This window comes from Marmota marmota, unplaced genomic scaffold (assembly GCF_001458135.2).
Source record: "Marmota marmota marmota unplaced genomic scaffold, marMar, whole genome shotgun sequence".
In the NCBI taxonomy this organism is placed as follows: Eukaryota; Metazoa; Chordata; class Mammalia; order Rodentia; family Sciuridae; genus Marmota; species Marmota marmota.
The window spans coordinates 13,187,558-13,213,454 of NW_026000019.1; the positions used below are offsets into that span (position 1 = coordinate 13,187,558).

The window sequence follows — 25,897 nt, forward strand, 5'->3', positions numbered from 1 at the left end:
CTCCTCTCTTCTCCTCTCCCCTCCCCTCCCCTCCTCTCCTCTCCTCTCTTCTCTGAGGGACCTCTCCCTCTCCCTCTCTCCTTCCCTTCTTCCTGGTTGCCATGAACTTACCAGCGCTTCTCCCTCATGCCCTTTGACTTTAATGTTGGCCCAGGGCAATGAAGTTGGCCTTCTGAGGAATGAGACTATGAATCAAAATAAGATTCCTCTTCAAAGTTATTTTTGCCAGGTATTTTAGTCACAGTAACCAAAAGCTGACAAAAAGAAGTAGAATACCAGGATTGATTCATTTATAGTCATTAAACTTAGCCTTGCTTTCTGGAAATAAATCCTGCTTTCTGGATTCAGTCTGATATTTAGACTTTTTGCATTTGTATTTGTAAGGAATATTAATTTGTAATTTTCTTTTCTTGTAGTAGTCCTAAAAGGTTTTGCTATCAGTTGTATTAGTTTCTTAAAACCAGAAGGGAAATATTTCTTCTTTATGCCCTGAAAGCCTGTACTTAAAAGATTATTAACAGTTCCTTTAATGCTAAGGTAAGGGTCTTGAGTTCGAGATAAGACTCACTTCCCCCTTATTTCCAAACAAGTACAGGTAAAACTCTAGTAAACATAAAAAGACTGAAGGGTAGAAGAGGGCAGATGACTGGGGTCTCAAAACTGAGGAGCTGGTGATTTCTTTGGGTTATCTTTTTGGTTTCTTAGATAGTCTAGATTGGGCTCTGGAGAAGTTCACAGTCCAAAAATGCCAATAGGCCACAGACAAGAAGAGCTTCTACTCTCTGGCCGAAGGACAGGGAAAAGGGCAATCCAATAGAGCTTTTTTCATTCCTTCCCCAGCCACATGCCATGGGGTAAAAACTGTGCCAACCCTCATGTTTGAAGGGAAGCCATAATGTGCCCTAGGTGGATAACAAAACTGTCCCCTTTTCCCAGTAGGCTGGTGTCACCCGAGGCTTTGTGGTGAGCTTAGATGTCTGTTCTCTTCCCACCTGGAAATAAAGGCAGTGAGAGGCAGTACTTTCCCCTTTCCAACAGAGCTTACCAGAGGGGAGGACTTCAGAGAGAAGGGAGCTGAAGAGAGGGGCTCTGTAAACACATTACACTCACCAGAATTAACATAACAGAAGCTTTGAGAACTGCAGCATGGAATACTGCCCAGGTTTTCACAATGGCCTGTAGGTAGCACACAAACAAAGCAGACCAGAAAAATGCTGTAAGAGCTTTGAAAATGAAATTATTGGAACTACAACTAAGAAACCCAAATGGGGAAGCCTGCTAAAATAGGAGATTGAAATAGGACTCAGACTGTAATCATGTATTCTAACTTGAAGATCACTTATCATGCCAAAAACCAGGAAAATCACAACCAACATAAATGCAGAAAGGCAGTTAATCTACACCAAACACTGAGATGAGTTAGATGTTAAAATTATCTGATGAGAAGAAAAAAAATATCTGATGAGGATTTTAGATTAGTCATCAGAAAAATATGTCTGTAACCATTCTTGAAAAAAATGGAAAATCTTGGTCAAAGAATAGGAGATATAAAAATGAACTAGGTTGAAATTATAGATCAAGAACAATAGCTGAAATAAAAGTTCACTGAGTGATTTCAATACTAGATGGGAATAACAAAGAAAAGGATCAGTGAACTTAAAGACAGATCAATAGAAATTACCTAATTTGAACAATAGAAAGAAGATGGTAAAGAAATCAACACAGACCCCAGGACTGTGGACGACTCAGAAGACCTAACTTTCTTCTCATTTGAGTCTCAGGAGAAGAGAGTGTGGAGCTGCAAAAAATGTTCAAAGAAATAATGGCCGAGCATGCCTCAGACTTGGTGAAAGGCATAAACCTACAGATTCAGGAAACTGAGCGAACACTAGACAGATAAACCTGAAAAAACCCATACTAAGACACATCAGAATCTAACTTTAGAGGATGAAAGAGGGGAGGGGGGAAAGCACATTGAGAGCAACTATAAAGGGAAGGAATATATATCTATAGGGGGGCAAAGATTCAAATGATAGCAGATTTTTTTGTGGAATCCAAAAGGAAGTGGATTACTAAAAGAAAAGCTGTCAATTCTTAATTCTAAATCCAGTGAAAATATTGTTAAAGTATTGTTCCAAGTTATGATGTTCTTAATTGAGTGAAAACTGAGAAGAGAATTTGTTGCCAGCAGAACTATTCAAAAAGAAGGGCTGAAAAACTTCATATAGGAAGGAAGTGATAACAAAAGACTTGGAATATGAAGAAGAAACAAAAACTTAAAATAGGGACAAATATAATCTGCTATCCTTTCCTCTTGTATTTTTTAAAATTACATATTGACTTGAATCAGAAATTAAATCATCTTCTGATTTGGTGCTCAATGTATGTACTGAAAATATCTAAGACAATTACATTATAAACTGGGGGCTTCTGGTTCCAGCTTCTTTTTCCACAGAAGCAAAAGTTGAACAAATTAAAAAACAACAATTTTGGAACATATTAGATAATCGAGTTCTCACAGGGCAAACTGCCACCGTGACATCTGGAGAGAAAATGAAAACACTCAACAAAGCCAAAAACTGGTTCTTGAAAATATTAATAAAGATGATTGACTTTGGGGAAGAATTAGAAAAAAAATTACGATAGTAGAAATTTTTAATTAGGAGTTTTCACTGTGTACCCTAGATAGTAGAAAGACAGTAATGTTCTGAACAACTTTCAGTCTTCGACAACTTAAGATGAAATGGACAAATTCTTAGATCGTCTGACTCCATCCAACTGACCAAAAAAATAGAAAATGTGAGCATTCCGGTGTCTGTTTAAGAAATTAAACTTGTAATTTAAAGCCTTGAAAGTCAGACAGCTGCATTGACGAATTCAGCTAAGTGTTAATTTATCAATAAGTTTGTTATTATATGTCCTTGTGCAGTTTTTTTAGTGATTCATCTTGGTATTCCTGTGTGTAATTTATTGCTGTCTACTGGTATTGATATTTTATTACTGACAAAATGTAGGTTTCATTTAGTGACCATTACCCTCTTCCCTGTATAATGGTATTTATCCTGCTTAGTGTACTCTGAGCTCCCTGAATTTGGGAAAATGACGCCATTCAAATATTTCTTCTGCTTTATTCTCTATTTTTCTTCTTGTGGTATTCCGGTTATACTGCCAAGGAGACACCTACTTCACTCAGAGTCTTACTTGGTACTGAATTATTTAAGCTAAATTGTTTGAGAAAGGGAGAGAAAGAGATAAATCTCATATTTTTTATTGTATACTAGACATTACACATAAAGAACTGTAGAGCCTGAGGTCAGCGTTACTCTAAAAAGAGGTCACAGCTTTTCCTCTCTCAGATGTATGGATTGAGGGGCTGCTCGCCCCAGTCAGTCAGGAATTGAGCCAGGTTGGGACTGGGTTGGGCCCGGTCCACCTCTGCCCTGTATGCCTCAAGGAGAGGAGGTCACGGTTTTTGCTCATGAGCCTGCAGGTCCGTGTCTCCCAGAAAGACTGGTGAAGATTCAGTCGGATTTTTTTTTTTTTTTTTTTTTTTTTTCCTGCTCTAACCTTTGCTCTCCACAGGCTTCACACTGCCCAAATTTTGGCAAATTGTTGATATTGCCAGCCTGCTGGGATGGCGACCTATGCTGGGTTCGCAAAATCTGACTCCATCGGTAACTATGGAAAGGGCCAAAGAAGCACGAGCAACACACTGAGATAGATACCTTTCGCCTGCAGGAACCGGGGACAGCTGTCAGCCCTGAGGGTCTGTTGGGAAGAGAGAGAGCACGCCTGAAGCCCTGTTTATTGAGGGGAAGACACTGGAGAAAGTTCCACCCAAATGAGGCAAGGGATTGGGTTTCCGACGGGGTGAAGCCCCATTCCATGGGGCGACACCCACTCCCAGAGCTTCCTTCCCCTGCAGATCGGAGGTGAGGTCCATCTGCCCAAGGTCCACCTGCTCTCCGCTGGGAACTGAAGCCACTTGCACACCTTGGTTGCTCAAGGCTAAATGTCGCGCTCGCGGTGCCCCCCCAACATGTGGAGGCTGAGATTTGTCGTTTGAGACAGACCCCTTCCGCAAACCCGAAATACTCTAAAGACTACAGAGGACGGTGGTATCCATTTTAGGAATTCTGGCTTCCCACACAGACTCCGGATTCCGAAAATAAAACCATCTGGGAGAATAGTCACTTCGTGTTTATATCAGACTTTTTCACCAACCCCACACAACCTTCAGAAGTTTTGCAGATTTAATTTTCTGTAAATGTTGATACTCCTTTTCAGCTGAGCTCAGTCTTGAGCCCTAGCACAGTCAGCAAATGCTCTCAGGTAAGCAGAGGCGAAAGCTGCTCTGTTTGGAACAGCTCTCTGGTTTTTAGTTCACTAGTCCCATTTGCTTCCATGATTTTCACTGTCTTTATGAATACATTTTTTTCAGTTAATCCAGCTTTTTAAAAGAATTATTGCAGTAAGAAAGCTACTCGGTTGCATCTTCTGCCAGAAATAAGCCATAGAGATTTCTTACTGCTTTTCACTTAATATTATATAGTGACCATTTTTCTGTGTCATTCAGTATTTTTTCAAAAAAATTTTTTTTTCTTTTTTAATAGTTTCTCCAACTGAGGGCTCTATTACCCTGGGAAAGTAGAGCATATAGTATATGTGAAAATATATGAGAAACCATAGTATATATTAGATACACCTTCCCAAAGAATCCATTTTCCTTAGAGGTTTCAGAATTCAAATACTTTAACTTGAAAGGAGCTCTACAATTCATTTTATGCCTAAACAAATATAGTTGTGGAGTAGGATGCAAAATGCACATAAATTATTTAGGGAAACAAGACCTCAGGGAAATTTCACATTTTCACTAGAGCCTTGGAAAAAAGTTTAAAAAATAGTCACTTAGGAGGGGCTGGGGCTGTGGCTCAGTGGGAGAGCACTTGCCTAGCATGTTGAGGCACTGGCCTTGATCCTTGGCACCACATAAAAATAAAAACAAAGTGCCTTCTTTAAAAAAAAAAAAAAGAGAGATACTTTTCTCATTTTCAATAGTTTTTATTCCAGGAGGTAGTAGTTTTTAATTTAGATTTATCTCTCTTCCTTTTGTATACAAATTCATATATGTCACTGAGTACCTTGTTTTCAAACTTTTGAAGACATGTATCATTTTTTTTTGGAGAGCAAGGAGATAATGGGATCTCCCTTTTAAGAAACCCTCCTGAAGAAATAGAAGAGACTTATCTTCTCCCTTTCACTGTCTTTTCTCTATTACATATGTATACTTTACCTGGGCAAGCCATGTTAAGGAAATATGGCTTAGGTGGATATTTTGTAAATTTATCAAAAAGTTTTTCAAATTCTTAAATTCTTTTACACATTTATAAAAAAAACTTATATTGTTGACATACTGTAGAGAGGCTATAAATCATAATGTTAAAATTTGAGTCTCAGAATTATTATAGTAATGGAATATTCAAGGCCACGGCATTCTTGTTGTGACGGTATTAAACTAATTTAATCAATTCTAAGATTTATTATTATTATTTTACATTTTAACATCTTGAAATTAAGCAGCATCTTACAACCACTAGTAATGTAGTTGTCATGGCCTGTGTTTGAGTGCACTTAGTCCTTAGTTGTTAATTTTGTCACCCACTGAGTGACTTTCATTGTTGTGTATTTAGTTATTTAATTGCCATTTTAAATTTAAATGTTTTCAGAAAGATGACTACAAGTGCACATTAAATAAAAAAGTTATTGTAAATATAGAAAGGCACAAAAATAGAAGAGAAACTCTGATATTCAGAGTGAAACAAATATTCCTCATTAAAGGAATGACCATTATTACTTACATGGGTTGTGTGGATGTGAGAGAGACACTGCAAAACCTCTTCAAGGAAAAGCTACTTTCTGTTTTGATTCCAACATATTAACACTTTATAATTATTAACAATAAAAAACCTTTTTATTTTGAAATAATTTTAGACTCTACAGAAAATTTGCAAAAAGCAGTGCAGAATCCCTATATACCCTTCATCTAGGTTTCCATAATATTAACTTCTAATATAATCATATGACCATTGTTAAAATCAGGAAATTAACATTGTTATTTAAACTGTAAACCTTACTTGTATTTCAAAAATTTTTCTATTAATGTTAAACATTTTTTATTCCAGTATCCCAATTATGATTTAGTTTCTGTTACAGTGCCTCAGTCTTTTCTTGTCTTTCATGATCTTGATTGACACATTTTTCATGTTTAAGGACCACTTTATGTCCATTTTTCAGTTAATTTTCCCCATTTTTCTATCAGGCTTTTGTCCTTTTGTGCCTCAGTTTGTAAGAGTTCTAAATATATGAGGAATATTAGCCCTTGTCTGTGGCATATGAAGCAAATATCTTCCCCCATTTTCTCATTTGTTCTTGTTTGTTTATGATCTTTTGTTGTATAAGAATTATCTATTTTTATGTATTCAGTTCATCAAACTTTTTATTGCTCTGGATTTTAAACTATAGTTTTATATATACCCTTTTCTTACCAAGATTAAAGGGGAATCCCATGATTTTTTTCTAGTACTTGCATGGTTTCATATTTTACAGTTCTAGATCTCAAATGTATAGCTTGAAATAGGGATCTAAATTTATCTTCCAAGTGACTACTCAGGTTTCCTAGCACCACATTTTAAAAGTTCATGCCCCGGTGATTTGAGATGACGCCTGTTCTACTGTACTTCCATGTGTATTTGGGTGTAATTTTGGGCTTTTATGTTTCATGAGTCTCTATTTGGGTGCATTATTTTAATTAAAGGCTTTATAATGGGTATAAAGTCTGAAACAGCTATTCTTTCCTCAGAGTCTTTTTTCTTTTTAAGTATTTTTCTGGCTGTTCTTGCATTTTAAAAATATGAACTTTAATACCACTTTACTGCCATAAAATAGCTTGTTGGTATTTTTTATTGGTATTGCAGTGAATATATAAATAGAACTGACGTCTTTATAATATTGAATCATTCCAAGAATAAAGAATGTCTTTCCACTTCATCATCCACTTTTTGCATATTTCAGGAGTATTTAAAATTTTTTCTCATATAGGTTTTGCACATTTCTTGTTAAATTTATTCTTAAATTTTTAATCTCTGTTGCTATAAAATGTTTACTGCTCATAGGTTTTTTTAAATAATGTTTGAGATTTTTTAGATCTCTAAATTTTAACCTTGATAAGTTCTTGTGGTATTTATGTGATGCTAAGTCATTGCCCATATTTTATATATTTCATCCATAAATGAAGGTGTCAGTCTGTTAAATTTTCCTGTTTTCCCTTACATTGTGTCCTTTTGACCCTAATTAAGGAGTCATTTGAGAAGTCTGGGCTAATGTGTTAAATCACCTGTATGATTTGCTAGAGAATTGCTTCTGTTCCACTTAAGAGAATTGCAAGTTAATGAAAGGTGTGAAAACAGAAGCTTATTGCCAAAATCTTAAATACATTTTGTCATTTGACTTTTTTTCCTGCTGAGTGAATCATTTTGGAAACAGTCTTCCCCTTCGAATTATTTTCTTAATCCTGGATTCTTTTTTTTTAAATATTTTTTTTAGTGGTCAATGGACCGTTATTTAATGAATTTATTTATATGTAGTGCTGAGAATCTAACCAAATGCCTCACACATGCTAGGCGAGTAATGCTTTACCACTGAGCCACAACCCCAGCCCCTTAATCCTTGATTCTGTCATTCATTATAAAGATTCCAGTCCCAGACTCTTTATAATAATATCAGTTTTGCTTTCTTCCTCCATTACTAATGTATTTTTGAGTGCTAAGGAAGAAACATTTATTGGCATTTGAGCATAGTACCTTTCCACAGGAAAATATAAAATTCTTCTCTAAAGTGAATAGAGTTTTACATACTCTGAGAATGCAAATACATGTATATGTGGTGGTGACAGGGGAGAGCAAAGGGTGGAAGTTAACCCAATCACTGTTTTTGTTTTTGTTTTTGTTATGCTGTGCTGAGGATCGAATCCAGGGCCTTGTGCATACTAGGCAAACATTCTACCACTGAGTTGTATCCCAGCCCAAGAGCTGTATCTTTAGATATGTAACTGCTTTATTTTTCATTAACTCTCTCTTTTTAACTAAAAATGTGCCTTCCAAATATACTTGGAATTCTCAGCAATTTGAGGGCAGATTTGTGCTTAAAATTTGCATTATTTTTAATATTGAAATCACTAGTGCACTTAGTTCAATTTTTTGTCAGAAATAAGAATTTCTATAATCAAAGAAATAAGGCATTTTTACTACTTCAAAACTATCAATTCATTGTCTATATGATAGTTTTGAGATTTTTTCATATTTTCTAAAAAGGATGCAACTGAAGTATCACATCCAAAACTGTATCCAAGAATGTTTACACTCATATTCTTCTTTTAAAATATTTTTTAGTTGTTGATAGACCTTTATTTTATTTTTTTACATGCAATGCTGAGAATCAAACCCAGTGCCTCACTCACAGCAGGCAAGTGCACTACCGCTGAGCCCCAGTCCCAGTCCCTATACTCATATTCTTTACGTTTTATGTCTAGAAGAGTTAAGTCATAAAGTTAGAATAGAACAGTATATTTAGCATATCCTGATCCCTAATTATTATTGATATCAACATGATTTAGAGTTCCCATTGGCCAATACGTAATTGTCCCAATGGTTTATGGACTAAAATATATTTGTATATTCTTACTCTTTGTATGTACACTTGGACATTGCCTTCTGAGTTATATTCTATTTATCTACTTTTTAGGCATTAGCCAACTGTATAGGAAAAGTGCATTTTAGCCAAGGACTAATGTTCTTTTCCCTAGGTAATGGTTCTTTTTTTCTTGATGCTCTCAGATTATTAAATGTTTCAAGTTACTTTTTTTGCTCTGATCAGTTACTCTATTATGATACCCAAAAATATCAGCAGAGTGCTAAAATGACAACTACTTTGATTTCTGTATGCAAAGAACATGTTTAGAAAGCTGAAATAAAAGGAAATTCCAGTGGATGAAATGGAATAAAAAGTAAATGAGGTAACAAAGTCAGAGAAATTGATATTGGCAGGTACTGAATGATGATGTTCCTAGATGAGCAATCTTTCAAAATACTTCTTGTACATTGCTGCTGTTCCTTTATTTATTATTAAAATAACATGATCCATGAGGAGCTTGGGGTGACTCTCGGCCTAGCTAATTCTAATTAATCCAGTCAGGGAGAGCAGTAGGGTAAGTGGAGCAGTCTATCGGATTGAAATTCATAACTTAATTGAGGTCAAAGTCCCGGTCTGGGAGAACAAAAGTCTTTTGCTAGGACCAGCCAGATCAATAGCAATAAATATCTGGCTTGGATACAAGTAGCTTATAGTGACAGATTATCTGACACTGGCCAGAGGTCTTGGTTCTGTTAAGGGCAAAGTCTTGAGCATGTCATGGTTCTTGCTGATGTTCAATCCATACTTGGAAGGAAGTAATATTCTGAAGAACTCTGAAAAGTCTTATGAAAGTACTGTGTATGAAATTCCAAGAAACCTCTACTATTATCAGGTGAAGATTCTCTAATGATGCATTTTTATTAAAACACAGAGGGGTTTCTATTACATTGCTAGTAGGATAGAAAGAATTTGCAAAGTTGATTAATGTTAAGTATTGAGCCAGACCTTGTGGTGGACAGTTTTGTGATCCCAGCTACTTGGGAGGCTGTGGCAGGAAGATCACAAGTTCAAGGCCAGCTGTGTAATTTGGTAAGACCCTATCTCAAAATAAAATTTTTTTTAAAAAAAGAAAGAAAAGCTCAGTGGTAGAGTATTTGGCTAGCATGCTTGAGGCCCTGGGTTCAATCCACACAGTACTGGAAAAAAAAAAGTTGACTTTCCCACTAAATTCATAAAGAATGTGTAGAATTGCTCTCAAGGAGAAATGTAATAAACCCATGTTGTCTTGATTTATACGGGACTGTGTTACATTACCATCCAGTTAGTGTTGGCTCTTTTAGCTGTGATAATAGTATTGTAGTTGTGTAGGAATATATTCTAATTTTTAGGTACATATTAGTGTATTTAGGGAAAAAGGTTGTGATGTCAATAATTTTGTTAATCTACTTAGGCAAAAGCAAAAAAATAAATATGACAACACGTTGGAAACCATTAAATTCAAGTAGTGAGTCTCTGCCTTTCTGTATATATAAATATTTTCATAATAAAAAGTAACAAAATAACTATGTACAATAAACCATTAGGCTAGTATGTTACTAGGAAAGGTCTCCCTCTGTCCCATTCTGTTCTTCTTTTAAAACTACTGAGTTATCAAAAGCATGTATGTTCTTTTATGCATTCTACTGTTGTTTATCCATCACCATTGATGATGGACATGATATCTTTATTTATTTTTTTATGTGGTGCTCGGAACTGAACCCAGTGCCTCACACATGCTAGGCAAGCGTTCTATCACTGAGCCACAGCCGCAGCCCTACAATTGCATTTTTAAAGGAGAGATGCAGATTTAGGTAAATTTCAGTTATTGCCTGGCACTTGTTATTTTTCGAATAAATGTTTGAGATATGTCTACATATTTGGCCTCTTTAAAATTGTTATAACCTTGTGAAATGTATTTTCTCCAAAGTCACAGAATTAATTACTGCAGAATCAACTCAAATTTATGTTTTCTAATATCAAATGATCTCTAATAAATTTTTAGTTAATCTATCAAAGTAAGATGTGGAAAAAGGGCTTTTTAAAGAAGATATTTTTATTTTTAAACAGAACAAAGAAGGCATTCAACATTAGTTCCAGCATGTTTTCTTTTTCAACAGTTACTACTCTTTATTCTTTTTGAGATCCCCACATTTTTTTAATAAGCTCACATACACACCAAAATAAGAAGACAACAACTTCTCTCTTGTGGCAAATTGAGGGACCATTGGTAGAATTTTTAAGTAGGTCATTTGGAAGCCAAATATAGGTAGTCTATCTACACTGAGTTTTGAGAAAGCATTGTAGAAAATTTCTAATCAGGAAGTGAAAGAAGAGAAATCTCAGATTTGAGGAAAACTCATGTGTGTCTTATAATTCTACCAAATAGAATTATTGGGAAACATTTATGTTAGCATTTTACACACTGAAATACTGCATAGTCAAGACTCGAGTCCATGTTTGAATCTTAGACTCTTCTCTTTTTTGCTCCTATAATATCCTTTATTTAATCTGTGATGAAATTAATCATTCTTTATTATAATTATCTCTGTGCACTAGATTCTGGGCTCCTGGAGAGTACGGACTTTGATATTTTTCTTATTCTTAACTCTTAACACTTTACTTGGTCTATCACTTAATATATTTGATCTTAAAAACAATAGAGTTGGAGTAGAAATAATAAAGCACCTAAAAATAATGTGTTTTAGAAATTTATGCAAAAGAAATAAAGGAAAGAACCTCAATTAAGAATACTTTATCTTAATGTTATTTGAACACTCCCTGGCTGGTCAGTATGCTTACTTGTCCTGTAGAGGATAATTTGAGTGTGGCAGGTCTAAACAAATAGCTGTAACACATATATCAGATAGACATTCTTGAGAGGTGGATGCTAAAGACTTTATTCTAAAGATAAATTAGACATACTCTTAAATGAAGGTTATGCATTATAAGACCACAATGCCCATGTTGAAATGACTTATTGCTCTTGACAGATATCTTGGCAGTGCACTAACTTTGTTTCATGAAGCTGTTACTTGCTTTTTTCAAACAATTCTTTATTTTTTAGGAATGCAATTTCTTATTTTGAAATATCACTATAAATGAGTTGAAGAAAATATAGAGACTCTCTTTAAAGCTGTGGTGGAGTGATTGGAGTAGGAAGAAAAGTGAGCTGAGGTATACAATAATCATGTCTCTTTGTTTTTTATTTTTCCCTTCCCATGTGTAAAAGTATGTACTTTTTAAATCACGTCTTCCACCAGAATTGCAATTGGCTTACATAGAGATGGATCCAAATGGCCCAGCTCACTTCTGGGATCCATCAAGAGCAGATCTTGGTGCTAGCATGTGTCTCTAGGCCTGAAGGGTGGCCAAGGGACAAGTGAATGAAAGGTGTAGAATGTATTGAGCTTGGACATGTGAGGGGAAGTGTTCACTCACGTCTGTGAGACCTGTTATTGCTGTGGGATGGAGGCAGGGCTGGGCTCTTCCGTTTGTGCTCCTGCCCCAGGCCCACACAAATGTTGACGGACTTACCCAGCAGCTGGTCATTCCAGAGTGCTTTGCAAATCCCCACAGAGGTGCGTAAAAGTTCTTCCCACTTCAGCTTTTACCTATTTTCAGATTAGGCCTCTGAATAAGATTTTGTTTTTAAAAGGGGTTCTCATAATGGAGTATGAACTCTTTAAGGCTAGAGATTATGAAGATAGAGGCTATATCTAGTTTTAATTGTGTAGTAAAACTTTAGTATTATTTAAGTCCCAGAGCTTTGAAGATATTTTATAAATATTTTTCAAATTGACTAATAAAGCAAATTTATTTATTTCCTTATGCAAAGAAATCTCTACATTTGCAAACTAATAAGCAAATGCAAACTTATAAGCAAAGTTTTCCTGGTTAACAAATGTCAATGTATGAAGAGTCTGAAAATTATGAACAAAGATGAATAAACCAGTATTTAAAGACCAAATGTTATTCTTTTTTTTTTCTTTTCTATAAAAGTTCTATATATTAGTTCCTTTATCCTTATAGGAGTCCTCTGTGACATTGTTTTCATTTTACAATTGAGGAAACTAAGGCTGAAAGAGGTCATGTGAATTGTTGAGGACACACAGTAACAAGTAGGATAACAAGAGTTCAGCCCAGTACTCGATTCCATCCTTTTTTTCCTGTGCCTTGTGTTCCCATCATACTCTGCATACCGACTCACGGCTTTTAGAATTCAGTCATCCGATGATTTTTTGCGAATATAATATTATGTTCTTTATGTCCTATATATTTTCTAATTTGTAATGAAAATCTTATATGTAGACATTATTTTATTCATCAGGTGTTTTCCTTAGTAAGCATTTTTCTGTCATTTTTATATTGAATGGTCACTTCTTTTGCTAAGTTTGTGTCTGAGAATAAACAGCTGGCTCACAGCACAGTGTGAATCAAGTTCAAATTGCTTTAAGTTGAGAGAACACCCAGTGTCATCTTATTTTTACATCTAATTGAATTATAGGACACTGTCAAAGTGTTACAACCTGGTATAGTAAATTGTTCCTCCTTAATGGTCTCCTGGCTACATTTTCTCTTCTATTGTTGTAAACCAAAAATTGTTGACATCTTACACTATTGTAAGCTTGAAAACGAAAGAATTGGTTTTTAATCCCAAGGTAATCCACCTCCTTCACCATAGAGATTTCTAAACATCTTAGCTACGTACAGCAGAATCATAACACTTTGTAGTCTTTAAAATTAATTGAGAATTGTATGACTTCTATAATGCTGTGACTTTAAAAAGACAGGAAGTGGCCAGGTTGTGGTAGTGCACATCTGTAATCCCAGCGGCTCAGAAGGTTGAGACAGGATGATTGAGAGTTCAAAGCCAGCCTCAGCAAAAAGCAAGGCACTAAGCAACTCAGTGAGACCCCATCCCTAAGTAAAATAGAANTAGAGCATTTGCCTAACATGCACAAGACCCCAGTATCAATCCCAAGCACCACACATAAAAAATTTCCTGAAATCAGCAAGCTTACTTTTTTGGTGGTTATATTATATGCTTACAGAGTATTTGTTGTTGCTTAAAAGGTAGAAATGAGATAATTAAGGGGGGAAATGACTCTTAAAAGTTTATTTTTCCATAAAATAAGTGCTATAGGATATCTATGGGCCATATTCAAATACACTTATGGGCCATGTTCATGTGTACAGGTACACACATTGTGTGTAATAATCAACAGGAAGTTTGATGGTCATTGTGGACAATAGGTGATCAATGAGACTGCAATGTAATGTTGATCTTGAAAAAGCAAATTTAATAGTAGCTTCCATGATAGTATTAGCAGTATAATTGTAAAAACCAGGGCAAAATACTATTATATACATAGCAATATTAGACTGTAACTAATATAAAATATAAAGCTTAGATCTTTGCATTCTGAAAATCTAGTTGAAGAGCTGGACATGGTGATGCACCACTATAACCCCAGCTACTCAGGAGGCTGAGGCTGAGGCAGGAGGATCACCATGCTTAAAGCCAACCTGGGCAATTTAGAAAGGCCCTGTCTCAAAATAAAAAGGGCTGGGGATGCAGCTCAATGGTAAAGCACCACTAGTACCACACAGACACATAAAACGATGTTGATAAAGTCAAAGAATCTAGAAGATTGTTTAAACCAGTAGTTTGGAGGAATATTTGAGGAGAGTCATGGTCATAAACTGCTATGAGTTACATGGCAGGTATATTTTTGTTAGACACCTGTAGTGTTAGCCACAGTTTATTTGTAATTAACTGGCAGTTAATTTCACATGAAAGTACAGATTTTGCTTCTCTTAAAATCTGAAAAGATGGCAATTCTGGGTGCATTCATTCCCATGTCAGCAGTCAACTAGAGCTGAGTAGCTGCTGTCCTCTGTTGGCAGGCCTTGAATTCTCTACTATCCCATGACTCCACCATTGCATCCTTGACCCAGTTAGCCTAAGTCTAGGATTTTCTGCTTGAGGGGTTTATAACCTTGTGTTTAGAACAACTAGGTTTGCAGTCAAGTTACCTGGATTCCAGTTTCTATTCTTCCACAAACTATAACCATGAATAAATCATAATGGTAAAAATCTTAAAAGTAGAAAGAAATTTAAAGATCATCTGGTTCAACTTCCCACCTAATGCAGGAATTCTCTCTGCTAAGTTTCCAAAAGTTTGTTAACGCAGCTAGCCTCTGTTTGAACATTTCTTTTTACTTTACAAAATAGCCTAATTGATTTTAGGAAGTTCTATTTATTAGAAATGTCTCCTAGGGCTGGGATTGTGGCTCAGCGGGGAGAGCACTTGCCTACCATGTGGGAGGCACCGAGTTCAATCCTCAGCACTGCATATAAACAAATCAATAAATAAAAATAAAGATTCATCAATGGTTATAAACATATTTTTAAAAAATGTCTTCTACATGTTGAGTATGCCTATCTATAACAAATTCTTTGGTTGTAATTCTGTCTTAAAATTATGAAGAAAAATTGAATCTCCCTTTTTGTAACAGCCATTCTGGTATTTGGAGACAGTACTTTTTTTCTTCCAAGTATTCTCCAAACTGAATAGTTCTGTTCTCCTAGTTGTTCACAATAAATCGATATCCCTTTTAAAACATGTAATACTGGAATGTGATATCAAAGGCAAGTAACGACCTTCACACTTCCTCTTATGTAAAGGTAGTTGGTAAAATTCACAGGGCACCTGGACAAATGCTTTTATAGCAAAGCATTGTAGAGATGCAGTTATAATATTAGTCTGATATTATCTAGACCAATTGTGTTGTGGACTTGGTACTCAAGTCTTTATTGTAGGTTGTTTTAAACACTTGTCATCTCTTACAAATAAAGAAAGGTAAAGGAAAGAGGGTGTGGGCATATCTTGCATTCTTGTTGGTAAATGGCATTTGTCAGTGTGTTCATACTTTTTAATTTTCCAGGACTTGCAGACTTAATCCCATGAGCTCGCTTTTAATATCACTAAAGGGTATGAGCTGTCTGTGTGGTTCAAGCTGCCGCTTGAGGGTTTCTTCTTCCTGTGGGCTTTCTAATGGAATTCAAGGTTCTCTCTAAGGGTGAGTGTTAGTTCCCAGGCTGCTGTGGGAGGAGGAAGTGCACTACAGGTTCAAGGACACTCGAAAGTTTAATGTGCACAAGCATGCTCCGCTCCCACTCCTGCTCCTGCGCGCTCTGATTGGCAAGGTTAACTCTGAGAGGCTGCAGCTTTTTAAAGTGATTTGATTAGATCCACCACTTTATTCCTTTCTCTTCCCCCACCCTCTACAAGCACCACCTTCTTTGTCTTTGCGGTCTTAGCCTTGCCAGTTACCTTTTCTCTCTTTTTTTTTCCTGTTTTGTAACATCTTTTGATATTTTTTTAAAACAGAATAAGGAATTCAAAAGAAAAGTAACTTGCCTTATTGAAAACTCTTTCGTGATCTTCATTTTGACTTATCTCATGACTTGAGGGAGTACAGGATTCTCATTTAGCTTAGCAATTTACTTAGATTGATAGGTATGATTCCATAGTCCACCTTCAGGACTTCACTGTTCTACCAACAGTGTAATTTTTTTTCTCCACATCCTCTCCAGCTTTTATCATTTGTGTTCTTTTTTAAAATATATTTTTTAGTTATAGTTGGACACAATATCTTTATTTTTTTAATTTTTATGTGGTGCTGACTATCTAACCCAGTGCCTCATGCATGCTGGGCGAGCACTCCACCTCTGAGCCACAACCCTAGCCCTATTATTTATATTCTTGATGACTGCCATTCTGACTGGTATGAGAAGAAATCTCAGTGTAGTTTTGATTTGCCAATGTAAGACCTTTTAATGAGTAAATATTCATTAAATGTATTTTTTCTTTCCATACTCCCTGCAATGTTCAGCTTCTTTTCCCCTTAGATGCTTTTACTTGTTTGTTTGCTTGTTTATTGTGGCACTGGGGATTGAACCCAGGGCACTCTACCACTGAGCTACATCCCCAGCCCCTTAACAAAAAAAAATTTTTTGAGATAGGGTCTCACTAAGTTGCTGAGGTTGGCCTCCAACTTACAATCCTCCTGTGTCAGCTTCCCAAGTCACTGGGATTACAGGCATGGACCACCATTCCTGGCTTTTTAAATTGATAGTACTTTAGTAAATATTGATTGTAAGACTTTAAATATCTCAACTTCAAAGACCTAACAACTCAGAATTTCATCTAGACCTTCTAAGTTGTCACTGCTAACAGCCAAGAAAGAAAAACTACCTGTGTGTGTGTGTGTGTGTGTGTGTGTAGAATCATGAATAATGAAATGCATTAAGTTGTTAGGAATGTAAGTAGTAAAACTGGAGCTTCCAGAAGACACTAATATTGAAATGCCAATTCTAATTATTAATCAAAGCATACTTACTGAAAGTTCGAGGACAGCTGATCATACATGACACAAGGGTAATCTTTCTTTGTCCCAGGCTGTGCCACCACCTTTGTCAGCTGGCACTTTCCTCAGACTCCCTCTTGAACAGCTGTGGTCATACAGTAGACTCAGACACAGGCAGTGAAGTAGCTCAGGCAACCTGAAGGATTCCCCATTGGACTGTGTCATTGTTGAACTCCATGCTGTCTGGCTAATATAAGACAAAAGTATTTTTAAAAAGCAGATAATGAAAAATACTTAATGTAATTTAATTACTATTTCATGTGAATGTATTAGATATATATTGTCTTTTTCTCTGGCATGGTTTCTTTTCTCTCTTTGAGGTAGGAGGCTAGGGAATAGAGTAAGGTTCATGTCTCTCATTTGTGTATGGTTAAAAATATTTCTGTTAAAGGTAATAGCCCTGAGGCTGGGGTTGTGGCTCAGTGGTAAAGCACTTGTCTAGCACGCGTGAAACACTGGGTTCGCTTCTCAGCACCACATATAAATAAAAGAATAAAATAAAGGTCTATCAACAACTAAAAAATACATTAAAAATAAAGGTAATAGCCCCAAGTTTATTACAAAGTAGAGTGTAGGGGCTGGATGTAGCTCAGTTGGTAGAGTGCTTGCCATGCATGCACAAGGCCCTGGGTTCAATCCCCAGCACATCAAAAACAAAGTCCAGTGCCTTTTTTTTTTTTAAGTTTTTCATTCTGGTATTTCCCCTATAACATTTTGTTTTGTAGCTGTAAATACTTTTAGTATTTTATTGAAGGGGGAGAATCAACAGCAGCATCAAAAATCCCAGAATGCCTAATGGTTATATCTGTTCATCAAATCCACCAAAAGAAATACATGATCACAGAAGGTAAATGGAGGCCACCTCATTATTATGGACCACCTTATTATTATGTTTCTAAAGATAAATGTAATCCATATAACACATGAATTGATCTGTTTTTATTAGTTGATGTTCCCATAGTATTTTAAAGATTATAAAATGTGTGGTTTTTCCCATAGTCGATATTAATACGTTTTTGCATGAGTTGGGAATGCACAGTGTCTTCTTTTGTTGTATGTATCTCTTTCTGTTGGAAGGCTGTTGAGTGTCTAATTGCTATATTTCCTTTGGAATTGGCTTTGTTCAACACCAGATTCCTTAAGACATACCACACAGAAACTTCACTTGTAAAAAGACTCACCATCACTTTCAATACTTTAAATACATTTTTAAATATTTTTTAAAATGTTCAGATATTTTATAGATTCTGTTATGGTTCATTGATCTGCTATTTGAAATGAAGTTGAGTTCTCTGCTGTTTGAGGGATGCCCTGACCTCCTCTCTATAGAGTCTAAGCACCTGTTTAAAAAAAAAAAAAGAAAAAAGAAAGTTGCTTCTAATGAAAACTATCCCCACCTACAATTTATTAAACCTTGACATACTGCATTACTTAAGAGTTCCCAGAGAAAATTAAAACCCTTTTGACTGGGTTTTGCAATGCAGGGAAATTTTTAGTGACATTTAAAAGGGTTCTCCTGTGTTCCTCTAATGGGATAAATAAAAAAGGCTTGTTTTAGCCCAGCAAATGGGGGGACAATCCAATTTCCTTGATTCCATCAAGACACTCTTAAAGCATTAGCTGTGCAGTAAAAAAAAAAAAAAAAAAAAAAAAAAAAAATTCAACTGACCCCCTTTGCCTGATGGCTTTGAAAAGTATCCTGATGTGTAGGTATTTGCCCAACACAGCATACTTGGTTATTGCTCTCCCAACACATCCGTTGATGGAAAAGTCTTATGTGAAGCTCCAATAAATGTCAGTTTATGTTATAGAACTATAAAAACAGTGTACCAGACTATAATGGTCTCTCTTTCACTTGAAGATAAAAAGAAATCCTGTCAAATATGCTTAAATTTAAAAATTAAGGAATAAGATAAATCATTTAAAATAATATTTTAGTAAACTATGTCACATTTAATTGCTTCACTTGGGTTGATATTTATTTCTGTTTGTCCAAAGGATGGTGTTTATTTTACAGAGAATGTAGTAGCATACGGCATTGATTCTCAAATGTTATCTTGCATTAGAGTCACCCAGAGCTTTTTAAAACAAATTACTGGGCACACTCCCAGAGCTTCTGATTCAGTAGGTCTGGGTTGGGATCTGAGAATTTCCATTTTAAACAAGTTCCCAAGTGAAACTGGTTCTGCTGTTCTGGCCCCATGTTGGCAATCTACTGGCCTTGGGGATGTATAAAAAGAGATACACAACTCTGGACCAGTGGTTCAGAATCTGGATCCAGTTATTGAGTCTGAAAGTTATGAACATCTGAGCACACCTGCTGGATGAAACACTGTGCTGGTGGGGTCGGTGCCGTCTTGAGTGGATGGCATTTACTTGACATTTGGCTCCTTTGTTAAGACACAATCTGAAGAGGGATAGGACTTTTGTTGTAGAGACTGGGCAGGAGAGAAAAGAAGGGGTGCCTGTGTGTTATTGAAAAAAGTAAGAACTGAACTTCTTTTCTATGCCCAGTTGTAGACTACTAAAATCAGGCTGTTGCTTGTGATATCCTGATATCAAAAAAAAACAAAAAACCTTTCTAATAAGAACTTCTGCCCTTAACCATGTATAGATTCAAAGTACCTTCTTACTTATTTTTTTTAAAAGATTAAGTGTACTGATATTCTGTCTTAATTTAATTTTAAGTATACTGATATTCTGCCTTTGAAAATGGATCATTTTGTGTAGGATAAAAAGTAATTTTGTTATTACATTCTTAGATTAATTTATTCATGTTTGATACTGGGGATTGGGCTCAGTAGTGCTTTGCTACTGAGCTACATCCCCAGCACCCTCCCCATTTTTTTTTTTTTTTAATTTGAAACAGAGTCATGCTAAATTGCTGAGGCTGGCCTCAAACTTTCAATCCTCCTGTCTCAGCCTCCTGAGTAGCCGGGATTATACCGTGTGCCACTACACCCAACTCACTTTATATTTTTGAAAGGAGTTTTACATACGTACATTTATTTCATGTTATACTTAAAGCTATTTTTTAATAGTTTTCTTTTTTAAATCATGAAAATACTGATAAATAGAGATATAGAGGCAACAAAAATATCTCATCAAAACTACCACACATTATAAATATTCTTGTTTATTCATTGGCACTGTCACCTTTAAAAATATTTTTTACTTCATGGCCAGCTTTGAGACAAAATTAAGTTGTTTTTATTTAAAGAGTTATCCTTTGTGTTTCCTTTGAGAGTCAGGGTACTATATCTGCATTACTTAAAACCCAGTTTGAAAATTACTAAAAGTGACTTTGAAATTGCTTTGTCTTAAGTGAATAGACTCAAGGAGTCAGCACTCCTCTGGGGTCTTTCGGTATTTCCCTAGAGCCCTCTGAGGCCTGCATCTTGTGATTCCCCTAGCACCAACCTTCTTGTTTCCTCTCTCCTCAGCTAAGTACGGGTGAGTCAAGTCAGATGATAGCCCTCCACATGCACCAGGTATTTTTAAGCTAGATTTCCCATCTGGGGCAGTGAGCACGGAGGATGGAGTCCAGAGAAGACTGCCCAGAGGAGGTCAGTGCAGAAGTGGTAGCAGTTAATCTCTCTGCTGCTCTGATATCCGACAGCTGGTCTGTCGTGGGCTGGGTGCCAGCAGTGTCTTTACAGGCTTTGTGGCAAAGATTATTTAAAGGAGATTAATCCCTCTAAACCCCTTATATTTTAATTATTTCTGTATGTATTTATAAAACCTGCAGTCTGCTAGTTTCAGGACACAACTGTCCAAGCCCTCATCTTTAACCTTGTTTCCACAACAGACCAGTATATTTCTGTTACTACATGACTGATTTGATTTTCCTTATTATTAAAGTTGTTTTTGTTTTGGGGGTTTTTGTTTGTGTTTTTATTTCCTATGTGATATTACTAACATTAGTGTTTTTGAAAAAGATAACTAAGTGCTAAAACTCTGGGAGTTTTTGCCTTCTTTTCTTTCTTTTTTCCATGATGGGAATCTAAAGTTGTAGATATATAGAATGGAAAAATCTCTGGGTATTATTAAAAACAATATGCCTTTTAGGGTACAGTTTTTCAAAGATGGGTTGGTAGACATGCCTGCCATGCTTTCCAACCTTGCCAGGTAGCTTTATGCCCAACCAGAGCATCCAAAGCAAAGATTTCTGCATGCCCAGTGTGTTATTGAGGGCTAGACACATTTTCCTTGAATGTAAGAGTGTGCACAACATGAAGGAACAAAGTCACGAGAGCTTTTGAAACACTCTGCTGGAGATAGAGCATCAGGTCTCCAGGCACCATGGAAGTGCTGCCAGATCTCTGGCACATGGGGAAGCAGTTTGCTTCTCCATGTACTCTGTTGCCCTTTTAGGTGCTGAGAAAAGGAAGGCTTTGGAGCATCTCCTGAAAGGTGTTCCAGCTTCTGGGAACCCTCTGGTAGGACCTATCTTGATTCAGAGTACATTATTTAGAAGATGTTTGTATCTTCTCAACTTTTGTTTTAGATAATTTTATTTTAGGGTGAAGTTTCCTCTCTTCTCTTGGTTGGATTTCTTCATACTTAACCAAAGAATATTGGCAACATATTTGGGTAGGTATGGGAAGGGATCTCTGTTAGCCAAAATCTAGTAGCTAATATTTTATTATCCGAATTCAATGAAAACTTTTTCTTATGCCCTCTAAGTAGGAGTTAGACATTAATATCTCAAAACTTGCCCATTTGTTTACTTATCCCATTTTTACTGACATAAAAGTTTAAGCCTGATTCTGTAGTTTGCCCTGTTACATTATTTTGGGCAAGTCATTTAACCTTGCTGACCTTGAATTCCATATTCATAAAATATATAAATATAAGTTTTATATATAAATATAAATACTAATACCTACCCTACTTAATTCAAGATTTTGATTTTAAATAAATGGTGTTTATAAAAGTGTTCTGTAAAATGATATACAAATGTAAATTTTTGTTTTTTAATACCATGTCTGAATCAAGAAAGTTCGGTGGGAGGTTAGGTAGTATAGTTAAAGATCTATATTTTGTGCATAGTTTCAAAATTGGTGTTGAGCTCTTTCCTTGTCTGTTTCAAGTGATATAATCTTTTCTCCCCTGCAATTGTTAATTTTTTAAAAATATCTTTATATATAATAGCTGTTTTAGAAGCATAAGAATTAACTTATAATATAACATTAGAATACTTAATATAAGCAATCTATATTCCTTATACAATAAATTCTCATATTCAAAATTATCTAAGCTTCCTGTATATGCAGTGTTAATTTGTAAAATCATACAGTATGCTAAATTCTAATCAAAGCTAGGAAAATCCATAGTTAAATTTCTTGTCTTACTTTGAAAAGAATTGAAATACACTAAAAAGTTTTAAGTAGAAGAGTGTCATATTTAGGACAAAAGGGACAAGATGTCAGATTGATTATTAGGGAGGCTCTAGTGGATCAGGAGGATAGAGCCGGGTTAGAGTCCATAACTATGGGAAAAGGAGGAGTCCGAGATACAGTACAAAAGGAGAAGTCAGTCAACCCCACTTGATGAAGCACAGTAAAGCAATAAAGGGAGTAGAAGTTGAATATGATTTCAAAGCCATGGACAAAAAAATTAAAAATTAATTTCCTTTTGTTTTTCTTTTGACATGGCTAATTTTCTGGGGCTATTCTGAGATCCTTGAAGAAATGTCCTAAAGAAAAGGAGTCAGTACAGGGCTTTCATACACAAGATGTTTTCCCAAAAGAACAGTGACAGACTCTAAGACTGAATTTTAACACCTTAGAGCACTAAAGAATACCCATATAAATATGAAGATATACAGAGAAACCCATGAAATTCCAGGAGTGTGTAAGAATATAAGCTTTGGAGCCAGAGATGTAATTTAAGTTCTGACTGCCCCTTGCAAATCATGTGACCCTGGACAAGTTACTTAACCTGAGTGAACTTAAGTTTCTTCATTTATGAAACAAGATAATTTAATATCTACTTCATAATTTTGTCTCATGGGTTAAGCAAAAGAAGATATGTAAATTGCCTAGTACAGTAAACAGCATTATCTCTTAACGTCCTCATTTTTACTCAGAACTGATGAAAACCCACCTTTTTTTTGTTTCATTGGCAAATAGTATACAGTATGCAAAAAGATATACAAAATAAATCATGACATCTTAACAGCCATACAAGATAGTGCATTTATCTTTATCATAGAATTCTAATTCTTGAGTGGACTTAAATTTAAAAACTATATTAGAAATAAGATCTTTTTATTTGGTTCTTAGTTGTGTAGTCATACACAGAAGTTATTAAATTACAGAAGGGTCGGGAAGTAGAGGAATAAACTCAAGATAATATTTATTGAGAATCTGTTCCCCTTAATACAGTCTTTCTCCTTAATAGAATCACTTATGCCAGAAAAAAATAACTCAAAATAATTTTATCTTTGGATGTCTGAATTTTGTTGCTTTACTTTCCAAAGGCCTTGCCCTACTTGATTGGGTCTCTGAAGAAAACAGCTTATTTGAAATCTCTTTAGGAAACCCAGAAAGAATTTAGGCAGCAAACTAATGTGGACAATAAAAATTGAAGTGAAAATCTTTCCTAAGAAAATGAAAGCTTGTAGGTCTTGAGAAAACCACATTTTTATATTAGTAGGCAAATGGTTCTGAAGAAATTACAGTACTCAAAACTGAAATCATAGCTCCCAGGTACATGGAGGGTTAAATCTCTGAGCTGTAGAAGCAGATTGTGTTTTCCTTTTGTGATCTGGGTTGACAAGACATCAGTATTCTATTCATCTGTTGGGAATTAGGCTGTTAATCCAATCAATGACTCTTGAGTGAGCTGTGGCCTACCTCCCCCACTGGGGAACAATCGGATCAAACTGCAGATTGTTTAAGAGCACAGTGCTGTCCTCATGTCAGGTGGAATTCTCAAATGTTCCCTGGTGAATTGGGGATAGGGAAAGCTGTCTTGGCCCATTTATCCTGCTCCTTAAATAACCAGGTATCTGCCTCATCCATAGGAAAGCATTTGGCAGTAATGACAACAGGAATGCAATAGAAATCCATTAACTTTAGCTCACAAAAATGTGGGTGAAAGGAAGGAATGTTTTCAAACACCCCACAAAGCAACTTATATAAAAGTTTTCTACTTATTCAGAATTTTTCTGCTCCTTAAATCATTGAGGAGGGGGCTGAGCTTTTTTTGTTTGTTTTATGTCATTGAATTTTTTTAATCACCACAAGCTCTTTTTGTGTATTTATCTTGCCCTGCATATATTTTCGTAAGTCAGCAGGGTACAAATAAATTTTAATATAGATTATGGGAACACTAATTAAATAAAATTTTAATTTTAAAATATGTTTCTCTGAGGAATGCTAATTAAATAAAATTTTAATTTTAAAATATCTTTGTCTGAGCATACATAATTTTGACATCTTTTGCAGCCTAGCAAAATTTGATTTCTAATTACTGATTTAATAGTCCATTAAGTACATTTGGAAATTATTATTGAACTGATTAGATAGATGTTCAGAGTTTCAGTTATCTTCTATAAAATGCTGTCACAAATTTTTCCTGTTAACCAGTAAGGTGAGATGAGCTATCATAGAGTAAAATATCCAGACTAGCAAAGAAAATAATCACCGAATGTATTTACTAACCCAATCTTAGTGAAGACCAGCTTAAAGAAGCATTTATTTTCCAACTCTATTACATAAGAGTATTCTTTGAGGACTTCCTAGGTCTGCCAGATTTATCCTCTCATTATGTAAGTATCCAGTTACCACCTCTCGTGCTCCCAGGCCTCCTCTGGGCATTGAGATCACTACAGTGAGTAAGGCAAGTCCACACTCTTGGGCATACATCCTCTTAAGGAAAACATAACAAAAATAAATAAGTAAATGAATTAGATAATAACAGGTAAGTGCCAAGAAATAAAATGGTTGGTCACTTTGAACGTTCACCAGATAAGACATTACTGAGAAGAAAATAAAGCCAAGATTTTCAATGAAGAGATGCCATGCCCTCGATTCCTGCAGCAGGCAGGCGCTTGGCACACCAAGAGCACCTGGCTTCTAGTACGCACCTTGTGTACACGGTCCTCCAGGCCGTCAGGTTTCAGGCTGGCAGAGCATCTGTATTTTCTTGGGAACTTCCATGAAAATGAAGGTATGGGACCCTCCATCCCTAGAAATGCCGATTCCACAGAACCAGGTGGGACAGAGCCTGGATAGAAGTGCTGTGGCAGTGTCTTCCTCAAACATGTCACATGCTTAGCTGCCTCCACCTGTACCCTTCCTCATGTTCTTCTTTGCCTGAAATGTTCCCCTTTGTCCTCACACACACTTCAATCCCCACTTCTCAGACACCATCCACTCTTCAAGCCCCCTCACTAGGAAGCACAGAGACCCATGAAATACTATTACCAAAAAAAAAAAAAAAAAAAGTTGAATCTGAATCTAACAAATATCTAATAAAAATACACTTGATAATGATGAAAATTATGTCAAAGGAAACTTGATGAATATAAACTCTGAGATGAATATTCTGCTAAACAATTGATTTTTTTCTTTTCTGAATGAGAGGGTCAGCTGTAGGTAGAAAATGACTTAAGAGACCTAGCAGTCACATGTGATGCATGGACCTTGTCTGGGTCCTTATTCCTCCAAATCAACTATATAAAAACATTTTTTAAAAGTACATTCAAAAAATGTTGACATCATGGTTA

General features: G+C 35.7%; 1 protein-coding gene across 6 annotated transcripts in view; it reads left to right on the forward strand.

The window, feature by feature from the left end:
- Positions 1 to 25,897, forward strand: part of Acbd6 (acyl-CoA binding domain containing 6) — a 148,697-nt gene that overhangs the window by 88,251 nt on the left and 34,549 nt on the right. For 2 of the 6 annotated variants that reach the window (XM_048809901.1, XM_048809903.1), the window contains one exon: positions 3,739 to 9,808. The exons of 2 other annotated variants lie outside the window; for them this stretch is intronic. In XM_048809901.1, the coding sequence (XP_048665858.1) occupies positions 3,739 to 3,936 (198 nt within the window). In that variant the 3' untranslated portion in view covers positions 3,937 to 9,808. 2 more of the 6 variants (XM_048809904.1, XM_048809905.1) reach the window with 2 other exon arrangements.